The sequence below is a fragment of the Desmodus rotundus genome, chromosome 3, assembly GCF_022682495.2.
Source record: "Desmodus rotundus isolate HL8 chromosome 3, HLdesRot8A.1, whole genome shotgun sequence".
Classification (NCBI taxonomy): domain Eukaryota; kingdom Metazoa; phylum Chordata; class Mammalia; order Chiroptera; family Phyllostomidae; genus Desmodus; species Desmodus rotundus.
Window position 1 is genome coordinate 130,137,250 of NC_071389.1, and position 12,822 is coordinate 130,150,071.

Genomic DNA, 12,822 nt, shown 5'->3' on the forward strand with positions numbered 1-12,822 from the left:
CCATGGATTGAGCACTGGCTGTGAACCAAAGGGTCACTAGTTTGATTCCCAGTCAGGGCACATGCCTGGGCTGCAGGCCAGGCCCTCAGTAGGGGCCATGTAAGAGGCAACCACACATTGATATTTCTCTCCTTCCCTACCCCTCTCTCTAGAAATAAATAAGTAAGTAAATAAATAAATAAAAGGAAACCATGTGTAAATACTCACTCTATTTAACAAATCAATTTCTTCTTTGAGTTTTCCGATCATTTCCTCTTTATCTTGCATTAGTCTCACAAGTCTTAAGTTTTCTTGCCTTTCTCTTAATACTTCCTGGTAAATATAATTACAAAATTTATTAAGTGAAAAGTAACTGGTGATCTATAATCTTAAGTGGCATACATCTGCCAAATTTGGTGAAGTATGTTAAATATAAGAAGGTTTGCAGTGAATTCTCTTATGTCATTTGATGAGGGAAGGAAATACTCATCCCAGGAAAAAACCCAGAGATTGAGAGGAATACAGGAGTTGTAAGGTATGTTTCTGATTAAATCTATGTTTATACAAGTCTTTAACAAATACTAATACTCAACGGAGTCCCCTCCTTAGCTTATCACCACCATTAATCCTACAATATTTTTAATGGATAATATCTGTTTGAGGAAATTCAAATTTATTGAAAATACAAAAAGTTTAAGCGATGTACTTTGGTGTACACCTGAAACTAATATAATGATGTATGTCAACTGTAACTGAAAAATACATTAATTTTTGAAATAAGCAAATAAATACTTTTTACAAACAAGAAAATAAAGAAGAAAGCTCTATGGAAAAGTCTAAAAAGAAAAACAATGGCCCTCAGTTTTATTTCCACCTCTGCTAGCTAACTGACAATGGATAAAACAAAGGAAATGAAATAGATTGCTGATTTTTAAGCTTTTTCTTTTTTTTAAAAGATGCAGCACTTTTTTCAAAGAAATCTTATTTAAAATCCAGAGATTTGGGCTGGGTCAGCCACCTTGGGGGCAAAAGAGAAGCAGAACTGAAAAGGTCTTGCCCAGAACTCAGCTTCTTTCCTATCCAACCCGTACAGAAAGCGACCGAGCTCACTTTGTTTATCAACTGCTGCCAACTACTAGCAAGTCAATCCACACCCTTGTGGAGCTTCAAAAGCCTTTCTGAAGAATCCCCTTGAAACGTACTGAACTATGTATTCCTAAAAGTTTTTAATTTAGAATTATAGAAACTATTTTGAAAGCTCATATCAAAACTAAAAGTAATGATAATACTATAAAAAGGAATGACTTTAAAAATTAAATCTCTATTAAAAACAATCTTTATATCACAGGTAATAATTTTAATTCAGCAAAACAAAACATATTTTCAACAAAGTAATTCAGTACCATTATCAATTTTAGAGGCTGAATGTCTACGGAACAAACCTGATGAATTTATGCCAATATCCATTTGAGTTTTTTTCAAGATACTACTAAACAGGTTTACTCTTAAAATGGTTTAAAACATGATCTGTACATTGCACTGTTTATTAACCAATGTCACCCCAATAAATTTAATTTAAAAATTAAAGAAAATGGTTTCAAACACCAAAGATGGTTCTGGGCTCTAACTCAGAACCCAGAGAAAGTGTACAAATGACAATCTGTACAGATAACACACACACAGTAGTACACACCGCCAGGACAGACTTCTAACCATTTCAAAAGCAAAAGCTATTTCCAGTATATTAAAGATAGCACATGGAAGAATGGGAGTGGCCATTAAATATTAGGAATATAAGAACTGGTTCTACTTCTAAAAGTTTTAACATCAACAGAACTGGATACAGGAAAATACTAAGGAAATCAGAAAATGCCTAGCCACTATGCATCTAGACAACAGACTTAAGACAATGATTCAAAGCTGCTACTTGAATATATTTGGAAATACCAATTAACACTAATGGTATCTTCCATCAGTGCCCTCATTCTTTTCCCTTTTTTGGCACTGTCTCTCCGCTACAAATTGCAACTTAATTTCTCTCTGAGCTGTTAGGCAAGTAAAAAAAGGAATCCAAATAGTGTATTAATTCTATCAATCTTAAATAATTTATATTTCATACCTTTTCAAGATCTTCAATTTTCTTTTCCAATGTGTTACTTGAGACCAAATTACCTGAAGCATTTGCATCCCTATTATATCTGCTGAGCCCACTTCTATCTGTTCGGGGATATCTACTTGAGATTTCTTCTTCAGAGGCAGTAGCTGTGCTATGGAAATAAAAAATATATATATACATATATATGTGTGTGTGTATATATACACTTAATATACTCAGCAAAAAGAATGTCAAAAATATTTTTTATTCACCACAAACAATTACCATTCACCTGAGGACACGTGGTTATAGTAATCAACTTATTCATAACTATAGAAGTTAATTATTCCAATACAAAAAATATTTCATTCAGAACAACAAAAAACACTCGTTAATTCTTTGACCAGTATCTACTGGGTAGCTGCTAAGTACCTGACACTGTTCTGAGTACTGAAAATACAAAAGCAAACATAGACATGGACTCTGACCTTTAATTTAACAGACTTCACCCCATTATAACAAAGCAACACGATCACAATAAGGTAAGTGTAGGGTAATATGACAGGGACCTAATGTAGACTATCTGTGGTAAAGAATCACTTCCCTTTTCTCTTAAAAAAAAAAAATCCAATCCAAAATGAACCAACACTTTTATAAGATCAAATAAAAATAAAAAAGACCATACAAAATACAAGTCCAAATGTTTTATTAGATTCAGACCCACACAATGAGATTTCAATAATATACTTAGAATAAACAGAAAAAAGAATTACATGAAATTGCGTAATTTTCATTGGAAGTATGCATACAGGCAACAACAGGCTGTCACACTAAAGTCATCTGAAGGCTTGCTTGCCTGGACTGGAGATTTGCCTGTAAGCTCACCCACAAGTCGGATGGCAGAAAGTCTTGGTTTCTCACTGGCTGCTGGCCAGAAGCCTCACTTCCTCAGTATGTGGGCCTCTGCATTGGGCTGCTCACCATATGGCAGCTGTCTCCCAGAGAGAAAGCAGCACTGTAACCAAGACGGACGCTGCAGAATCTGTTCTGACCTAATCTCAGAAATGACATACTATCACATCAACGTGCCCTGTAATGTGGAAGGGGATTACATACAAGGTGTGTAAATACCAGGAGGTAGGGCTTCCTGAGGGCTCTCTTATTAATTTACCTACACTAGCTTGGACTGATGATTACGCTGCTTACTAAGGATAAGGTATATCTAAACTCCGTATGTTTTGTTTAAACAGCATTTGTAACAGAGAAACTAGTTTCACAGATCTATATTGACAGGAATAGATTTTAAAGCAATTTCAGCAAGCTCAGGATATTCATTTTCAACTTTTATCGCAAATGCAGAAAATGATAATTTTCAAAATGCCTTCAATCCCTCACTGGTAGTTAGTTCCAATCATTTACCTTTATCGTGTCATTTGTGTGTAGTTTTTAAATGTTAGCAAACTGAAGTGAGACTTTAAAAGAAATTCACATTACCATGTAGTCCCCTGTTGCCCCCCTCCCCACAGCAATCACCACACTGTTGTCCATGTCCATGAGTCCTTTCTCCTTTTTGCTCAATCCTACTAAAGGAATTTGTTACTAATAAAAATTTTTTTTTTTTAAGAGAAACCCACAAAGCACTAATGATCACATGAAATCCTGAAGATCTGCTTCTGTCAGTTTTTTAATTGTAATGTTCCTGCTTTCAAATAATGCAATTTTGGTTGTGAATATATTTATGTCATGCCTATTATAAATGCCACCTAAATTTGGATGATTTTAGTGTTTAAGTGGACAGTACATCACTGCCAAAAACCCACATAGTTTTAACATTTCCCCACCAATTATGACTAAAAATTGAACTCAAAATAGGAGGGATAATGTTTCCCAACAAAACCAGTACAAACTTTTGTTCTGTATTTCTTTGAAATTACTTCCATCATCATCACTTGGTTTACTAATACTGTCATATTTAGAAAAAGTATACCTTTACTTATCAGAAAAAGTCTATTAAAGCTTGTTTGTTTTATCCTAAGTAAATTAGGATAAAAATGAAAAATATAAATTTACTCCCTGGGTTTAGAAAATACTATTAATGAAAGCAGAAATTGAAAATAAAGTATTTTTACCTTTTATTTGCTTGTTTTATTCATTACATATTTGTTTTAAAATTATTTTATTCACGGAACAAGTCAAATTAAATCTAACACAAGATTTTTAAGGTGATAAATCTTTACATTTTCTTCAATTTTTAAACATTTTGGGTTACAAATGACTAATATAAAAATAACATGTACAGAGGAATACACATTCTTCTCAAGCTCACATGGTACATTCACCAAGATATACCGTATTCTGGGCCATAAAACACATCTTCACAAATTTAAAAGAATAGAAATCATACAATGTCTGCTCTCAGACCATAATAGGATTATATCAGAAATTAAACAGAAAGACAATTGGGAAATCTTAAGATAACATAGAGATTTAACAACACACTTCTAAAGTCCATGTGGATCAAAGAAGAATCTCAAGAGAAATTTAAAAATATTTTGAACTAAATGAAAATGAACTCACAATTTAAAATCTGTGAGATGCAGTGAAAGCAGGGCTTAGAAAATTTATAGCACAGAATGCATGTATTAGAAAAGAACTAAAATCAATATTCTTAGTTTCTACCTTTGGAAACTAGAAAAGAGCAAATTAAATCCAAATTAAGCAGAAAAAATAAAATAATAATTAGAGCAGAAATCAATGAAATTGAAAATAGAAAACCAATATACAGAACATCAATGAAACCAAAAGCTACTTGTTTGAAAAGCTGAAGAAAATCAATAGGTGCCTACCCAGGCTAAGAAAAGGAGAGGACAGACCTCAACTACATGATATGGTAGAAAAAAAAAAGTAAAACTATGGAGAGAGTAAAAAAAATCAGTAGTTGCCAGGGGTTGGAAGAGAGGTAATTGGTGGGGGCTGGGGGCAGATAAACAGGTGAAGCACAGAGGACTTTTAAGAGTGAAACTACTCTGTATGATACTAAAAAATGATGGATACATGTCATTATACATTTGTCTAATTATATAGAACATACAACACCAAGAGTGAACCATAATGTAAACTATGGACTTTGGGTGATGATGTGGCAGTGTAAGACCATCAACTGTAAAAAATGTGCCTCTCTGGTGGGGGATGTTGATGATGGGGAAGGCTATGCATGTGTGGGGGCAAGGGGTATGTGGGAACTCTTTATATCTTCCCCTCAATGTTGCTGTGAACCTTAAATGGCTCTAAAAATTAAATTTTAAAAAACTGCACATGCACCATGGCACTTGCACTTGGACTAGTCAATATCCAGTTCAGAAGACAGTCCACTGATCATGCAGTTAGATGTGATGATGACAATACCAAAATACAACTCAAACTTCTAAATATTTACCTTTGAGTTCTTATCTAGTTATGGATTGGTAATGACTAATAGTTCAAGGACCACACATTGGGCACTGATGTTAGAGAATGTTTAAACTCAGAAGAGGAGTAAGAATGTGCAAATATCTAAAAATAAGGAATATGTGGCCCATTTGAGAAACAGAAGTTGTATTGACACTGGAAAATTAAGCAGGAAACTCAAAAGTTATTTAATGAAAGAACTTAAACTGATGGTCTCCATAGTGTATTTATCACATCTCTGTGTTGTATGTTTATCTATTCTTACATGATTTACAATATTGACCATATTACAGTTATATATTGCATAATATATACATCAAATATATATGTAATATACATTACACATAAATCAATGATTTACAATATGATCATATTAAAATAAACATTATCTGTATCACAAAAAATAGAACATAAAGGGATGAAAAGAATTTGAAGTTTGTTTTAATTGTTTATGGAACAAAATTTTTGACTTCACAAAAAGTTGATTATAACACTTTGTTTTTAATTTTTATTTAGCGATTTTAAGACAGAAAAAAAGGAAAGGAGGAAGGAGAGAGGAGGGGGCAGAGAGAGAAATCACCGATTTTGTTGTTCCACTTATTCATGCACTCATTAGTTAATTCTTGCATGTGGTCTGACTAGGGAATGGAAATGCAACTTTGAAGTATTGCGTCCACACTCTAACCAACTGAGCTACCAAGCCAGGACTTGAATATAACATTTTTAATGAAAGTATAAATAATAGGCTTTATCACTTTTTAGGATTTTATTTTAATACTTTGTCACAGAGATTCAAAGATCTGGTTCTAAGATCAAATTGCATATTTTATTTTTTTTTATCCTCACCCAATGACACTTTCCCACTGCTTTTGGAGAGAGAGAGAGGGGGAGGGAGGAAGGGAGAGAGAGAAACATCGATGTGAGAGAAGCATCAACTGGTTGCCTTCCCATATGCGCCCAGACTGAAGATCAAACCCCCAACCTAGGTAAATGCCCTGACCAGGCAGAGAACCAGCACCTTTCAGTTATGAGACTGCACTCCAACCAACTAAGTCACACCGGCCAGGGTTACATATTTGGATTTTATAGCTATGCTAGCAGAAAGAGATGCCTCACAATAAGAATTTAATTTTTTTTTGAAGTTTCACTAAGAATTCCAAAACAACCACAAAGATTTTCTGCTAATTTTTAAGGACAGATGTGATTTTGTGTATCTTGCCAGTTGAACAACCATGTGATCATCTTTGTCCTTATAATACTTGGTTTGATATTCTCCTTAAATTCCTCCCAAGCTTACTAATTTTCTGAGTATTAAACTAGATAATTCATAAATCCATTTAAACATTCAAATCACAGTACTGTACAACATTCAGAAAGTGAACAAAGCATGCTTCTCCCAGGACACCTCCTGGACCAAATGACCACCTGACATAGAGAGCAGGGCAATGAGTAAATAATTGGTACACAGTACTAGCTATTAAGTATAAATGGCTTAGTGGTTTTTAGATTAAATGATAAATATAAATAGAAATTTTATACATTATAAATGTATTTCTAAATAGAAGCTTTATACATTATCTTGTGTATCATCCTACCTTGGAAACTAGTGCAGATACCACTTAAAGGTCAGGGGAAGCCATTAAAGCAAGAAAAGTTGACAATCATTTTAACAAAATGCACTGGAGATGAGCAAACTGGAGATTGGGAGGCCAATTTGGAGGCTACTATATCACCTGTGTAAGAGATGATGGTGTTCTGGATTGGTGTGTTGGCACTGGAGATAACACAAGAGGTAAACTCAACACATCTTGGTAAATGACTAGATGTATGTAAAGTAGTGGGAAAAAATGGGGATCATAACCAACGCCCAGATTTTTGGCTTGAGCAAGAATGGGTATTTGGATACCAACTAATGAAATACACCACGTTTCACAAGTTTACCTTTGCATATGCTGAGTTTAGGATACCTCTGTGATATCTTAAGATAGATATTTAAAAGTTGTCGGTCATACAGGAATAGAGCTAATGATTTGAAACCATCAGCATATTTACAGATAGTAACTGAAGTTGCTGTAGTGAGGGACAGTTCTGGCAGATATACACAGAACAAAAAGGGAAAAATTCATTTTACTTGTTTCCAACAACAAAACTGGCCAATATTGAAGGTATCCTAAAGAAATACTCAAGACTGTGTACAATTATTTAGCTATAAAGATATTAAAGTATTTTTAAGCAAAAACTGGAGAAAAATCTACATGTATAATATAAATGGACCATTCAATAAATTTTGGTACATACATTCAATGGTATGCTATGCTCCTATTAAACATAATGTAAAAATCTAATGAAAATATAATGTATAAAGCTATACAAAAGAGAATCAGGTCTAAGACAGAGAGCTAACACCAACATCAAGAACAAGTACAGGAAAGGAACAACTACAAGCAGGACTGGGAAATTCCAAGAAAATAGTAGGAAGAAAATCAGAAGGTTAAAGTATCACTAAAACTACATCACATAAGAGCATTAAAATCATTTTAAATGATCTCTTTTCAGTTAAAAAAAATGAATCCACTTATATGCACCAACCACAAGATTCTTCAGATAGAAAACTACCATGCTGAGAAGGGCAAACAATAAAAACCCAGACACATGACTATCTCTTTAAAAGCATTGTATTTGCTTGATGTACAAGTTTAAAACAGTATTTTTAGAAGTTTAACCTATTGACAATTTTTAAAATACTTCATATTAGGCTTGTTGATACATTAATGATACTATTATACAAATTAAAATTAAAAACAAGGAATAGTTATTCTTGAAAAACAAAATCAGTGCTTTATTCCCATTCAGATTAGGCTTGTAAGGAATGCTGTCAGACTTGTGAATGACTGTGTTACTTCATCTTACTGCCAATTTAGCTTTGCTTATTCTAGAAACAGAAATGTTTTTAACCTATTTTGACGGTCACATATGTACAGTACAAAATGCTGAGAATAAAAGATTGTTTCGTTAACTCCAAAAAGTTTGTAACATTCTACTCAGGAATGTTAACACAAATCTCTAATACGATTCCAAAAAGAATCCCCCTCTGCCTTTAGCTACAAAAATATTAACTATAATGTTCAGAAAAGGGAAAAGAATAAATAGTAACACTAAAGATAAATACTACCATTTACTGAAAGTATTCCCCTCTGGGAATTTTCACATCTTCTGCGGAAAGACTAGGAGGTGTTGTGGGGGAATGAAACACTGTTCTAAAACTATCATGAGAACAAGATTGGCAGCATTATGAGATTACAGCTAGAGGAATTTTCCACTAAAATAGATATTTTAAAGCTTCACAATTAGAATAAATGTAAGATTCACAAGTAAAATCCTACTTTTAGAACAAACACCAACTATTTACAAGTGTTGGATGAAGCACGAAATTCCTAAGTAACAAGTCCATGACTGGCCTTCGTATTTCTAATGTTTCACTGCCTTCCTCCCCACCACCGCTCCTCAACACAGCCCCTCACTCAGCACAGGTCTTCTTCTCCCCACCACCCCAACACATACACACACAGAGCAACAACTAAAGATCAAAATCAGCCCTTGGAATCTTTACTAAAATTGTGATACATATTTACTAATATAAATCAGTATCTCCAGTAATTCCACCAACCCAGAGATAACTGCCAATATATTTTACTATAACATATTAGTAGTTCTTAACCTTTCTGGGTCACAGATCCCTTTGAAAGTCTGATTAAAAATATAGCTTTTCTCCCAGATGAACATTATATTATTTGACATAGAATTTTCACAGTTCATCAATAGATTTCAATTTAAGAACACTTTATATATGTTATGTGAGATTTTGTTTTAATACCATTTTGGTAATATGCTTTCCCTCTGACCATTTAGCATAAATAGGTACTAATTTTCCTATACAATTAATGATTTTCTACAGCATCAGTTTAATGTCTGCATTGTAAATATTTGTACTAATGTTATAGCTTAAAACATACCTCACTAAAATTTCAGCTTTTCCAGTTAGGGTCTATCATACAGGTTATTGCTTATATATTAAATACAGTGAATTATCCTAAAGAGATCAAATATGATAGTCATCTCATCAAATATACCTTGTTCCTCAAATTTCACTACTTGAGACCCAGACAAAAAAAATTCAGAAAAAAAAATTCTTCCAGATTTAGGTCAGTGTATTTGGTAAGAAGAGCTAAAATTATACACTCCTCATTATTATCTTAATATGCATCTTCCAGATAGCCAAATCATCCCCGTACCTCCAAACTATTAAATAAATATTTAACATGAAACATCCATTTTGTTTCTTCAGAAAAACCTTCAACTAAGCAATATGAAAAATAGGGATCACACAAAAATTTACACACCAATGTTTGTAACTTATTGTTATGCATTCTAAATAGTAACTCATTTTAACCAAAAGATGGAAACAACCCGATGTCCATGAACTGATGAATGATTAAACAAAATGTGGTATGCCCACGGATGCTGCAATATAGGTAAATCTTAAAAACATTATGCTAAATGACAGAAGCCAGATCAAAGACCACATATTGTATGATTCCATTTATAGAAATTACCCAACACAGGCAAACCTATAAAGACAGAAATCAGTGTTAACAGTTTCGAAGAGCTGGGAAGGGAGGGGGTAGTTATGAAACTAGATAGTGGTGAAGGTTGTACAAGACTGTCAGTGTACTATAAATTGGTGAATTGTGTATTTATAAAGAATTTTCTGATATTTGAATTACATCTCTAATAAAGTTCTTTCAAAAAAGAGAATATAGAATAGCATGTTCAGATAAATTGTTGATTTCCAAGGAAACATAATACATAAAATTCACTTAAAATTAATTATGCCAAATATTATTAACATAAATTCTCTTTCATGATTACAAAGATACTTAGATCTTGTTGTATCTCAAGATCACAAGAATAAAAATTATTGTCTGGCACTGCATAGTAGCTAAAAACAAATTAAAAATAGCTGTACAGACTCTGAAATCTATGGCCACATACATAAAAGTTATTTTTTAAAAAACCCACGTTCAACAAAAATAAAATCCAGTTACTGGTACCTTCCAGTTACTTGAAATCAAACTAAGTTAAATCAAACTGTAAACTAAATACTCTACATTCTACCCATACCAGGCAAATTAATATTACTATGAGGTAAAGCAACATATGCTGACAAAATAAACCAATTAATGTCTGTCTGATCTCAAACAAGTCATTTAACTTCACTGTGTCATTGTTTCCTCATCTGTAAAATGGAGATGATAAAACACTTCCCTCCTGAGGTTACTGGAGAATTGACTGAATTAACATATATGGCAAGTACTTTGAATAGTGTCTGGTGCATAAGTACTATAAATCTTAGCTGTTATTTCCAACATAGAACAAAATTACAATACACCAGACAAAAATTCAGTACACAAAATCTACCGGTATCTCAATTACTCACAAATTATAATTTTGTGACTTTTATGTCCATTTGCGAAACCTATTAACCAGAAGAGCCACAGCTATAGTAAGCATTTGGTAAAATACAGAATATGCTAATATAGACATAAAAGATCTTGAGAATAAACAGACTTCTTTAGAAAAGGTCACATACAGCCCATAAAGCTGGGAGATTTTAAAGACCATTTGATCTTTAGTCTGAAATTTCTAAATCTTTTAAGGATTTGGATGATTTTTTTGGTTTGACTCCTGATCTACAAACCAAGTTTCCTATGCATAAGTGATTTCCTAAACACACATGCAAACAAGAACTACTGGTTTTAAAATGGTAGTTATAAAAAAAACCTTCAATTTAGAAAAAAATTAACTTGTTACATCTTATCTCTTTGTATGTTATGTTTCTAAATTAATTATTCACTTTCCAAACTTAAATAGGGTCTATTCAATTTCCTATAAAAGCACACTAAGAATCAAGTGACAATTAAAGGCCTGAAATTTCTCTGTATATTAGTTCAAAAACAAGAGACCTGACATATTTCAAGATATATAGCATCTTTTAAAACGGATGCTTCTCTTTTATTTACACACTAAGTAAAGTATGAGAAGGAGGGTGACCTGAAATAAGTTCTAACACCACACGTGGACAGCTGTTGGTTCACACTGAGGTAAGCTGCTAGATGTTTGAAGTGTGTTTTATGTATTTCTATGTGGCTTGACTGAGCTAGGTACAGTTTTCTGGGTGCATCTACTGTTTCTCATGAACAAAATTGTGCATTAGCAAAATCACAATCTATGTTATGGTCAAATTGTTCCCTACTATATCAACTGAGACAAATTCAAATCATCAAAACAAATATTTTAGCAAAATTTGACTTTCAAAGTGAATGCTGGCTCTTAGGGGAAAAAGAGTCATAGTCACATTTTATTCAAACAAAGAATTAAAAATTATGAAAAAACATTAAGTTGAGGAATGCTCCCTCTATTCCCACTTTGCTGAGTGTTTTTATCAGAAATGGGTGCTGTATCTTATCAAATGCTTTTTCTGCATCTATTGATATGATCATGTGATTTTTGTCTTTGCTGACCTTTGACCCAGCAATTCTGCTGCTGGGATTATACCCTAAGAACCCTGAAACACCAATCCAAAAGAACCTGTGCACCCCAATGTTCATAGCAGCACAATTTACAATAGCCAAGTACTGGAAGCAACCTAAGTGCCCATCAGCAAACAAGTGGATCCAAAAACTATGGTATATTTACACAATGGAATTCTACACAGCAGAGAGAAAGAAGGAGCTTATACCCTTTGCAACAGCATGGATGGAACTGGAGAGCATTATGCTAAGTGAAATAAGCCAGGCGGTGAGAGACAAATACCATATGATCTCACCCTTAACTGGAACATAATCAATAGAAGAAAAAAGCAAACAAAATACAACCAGAGACATTGAGGTTGGGAACAGTCTAACAGTGGCCAGGGGGAAGTGGGGTGGGGACAGTGGGAAGAGGGGATTGCAGGAACTATTATAAAGGACACATGGACATAATGGGGGGGCAGGGGGGAGGTTGGGGAGGGAGGTGGGTTCAGCTGGGGTGCGGTGGAGGGATGGGGAGAAAAGGCATACAACTGTAATGAATAACAATAAAAATTAAAAAAAAAAGAAATGAAAAAAAAAGAAAGAAAACCCCCCCCAAATTAAAATAAATAAAAATAAATAAAAATTATGAAAAAACAAAAATTATAAGCCCCCTAAAAGAGTTATAGTGAGGGTCTCTGGTATATTGATGCTGTACTTCCCTAAAAA

General features: G+C 33.5%; 1 protein-coding gene across 2 annotated transcripts in view; it reads right to left on the minus strand.

The window, feature by feature from the left end:
• Positions 1-12,822, minus strand: part of PAWR (pro-apoptotic WT1 regulator) — a 115,508-nt gene that overhangs the window by 16,570 nt on the left and 86,116 nt on the right. For both annotated transcript variants that reach the window (XM_053921051.2, XM_053921052.2), the window contains exons 5-6: positions 2,099-2,246; positions 208-312 (exon numbers count right to left, since the gene is read on the minus strand). In XM_053921051.2, coding sequence (XP_053777026.1) covers positions 208-312; positions 2,099-2,246 — 253 coding nt within the window. The remainder of the gene's footprint in view (positions 1-207; positions 313-2,098; positions 2,247-12,822) is intronic.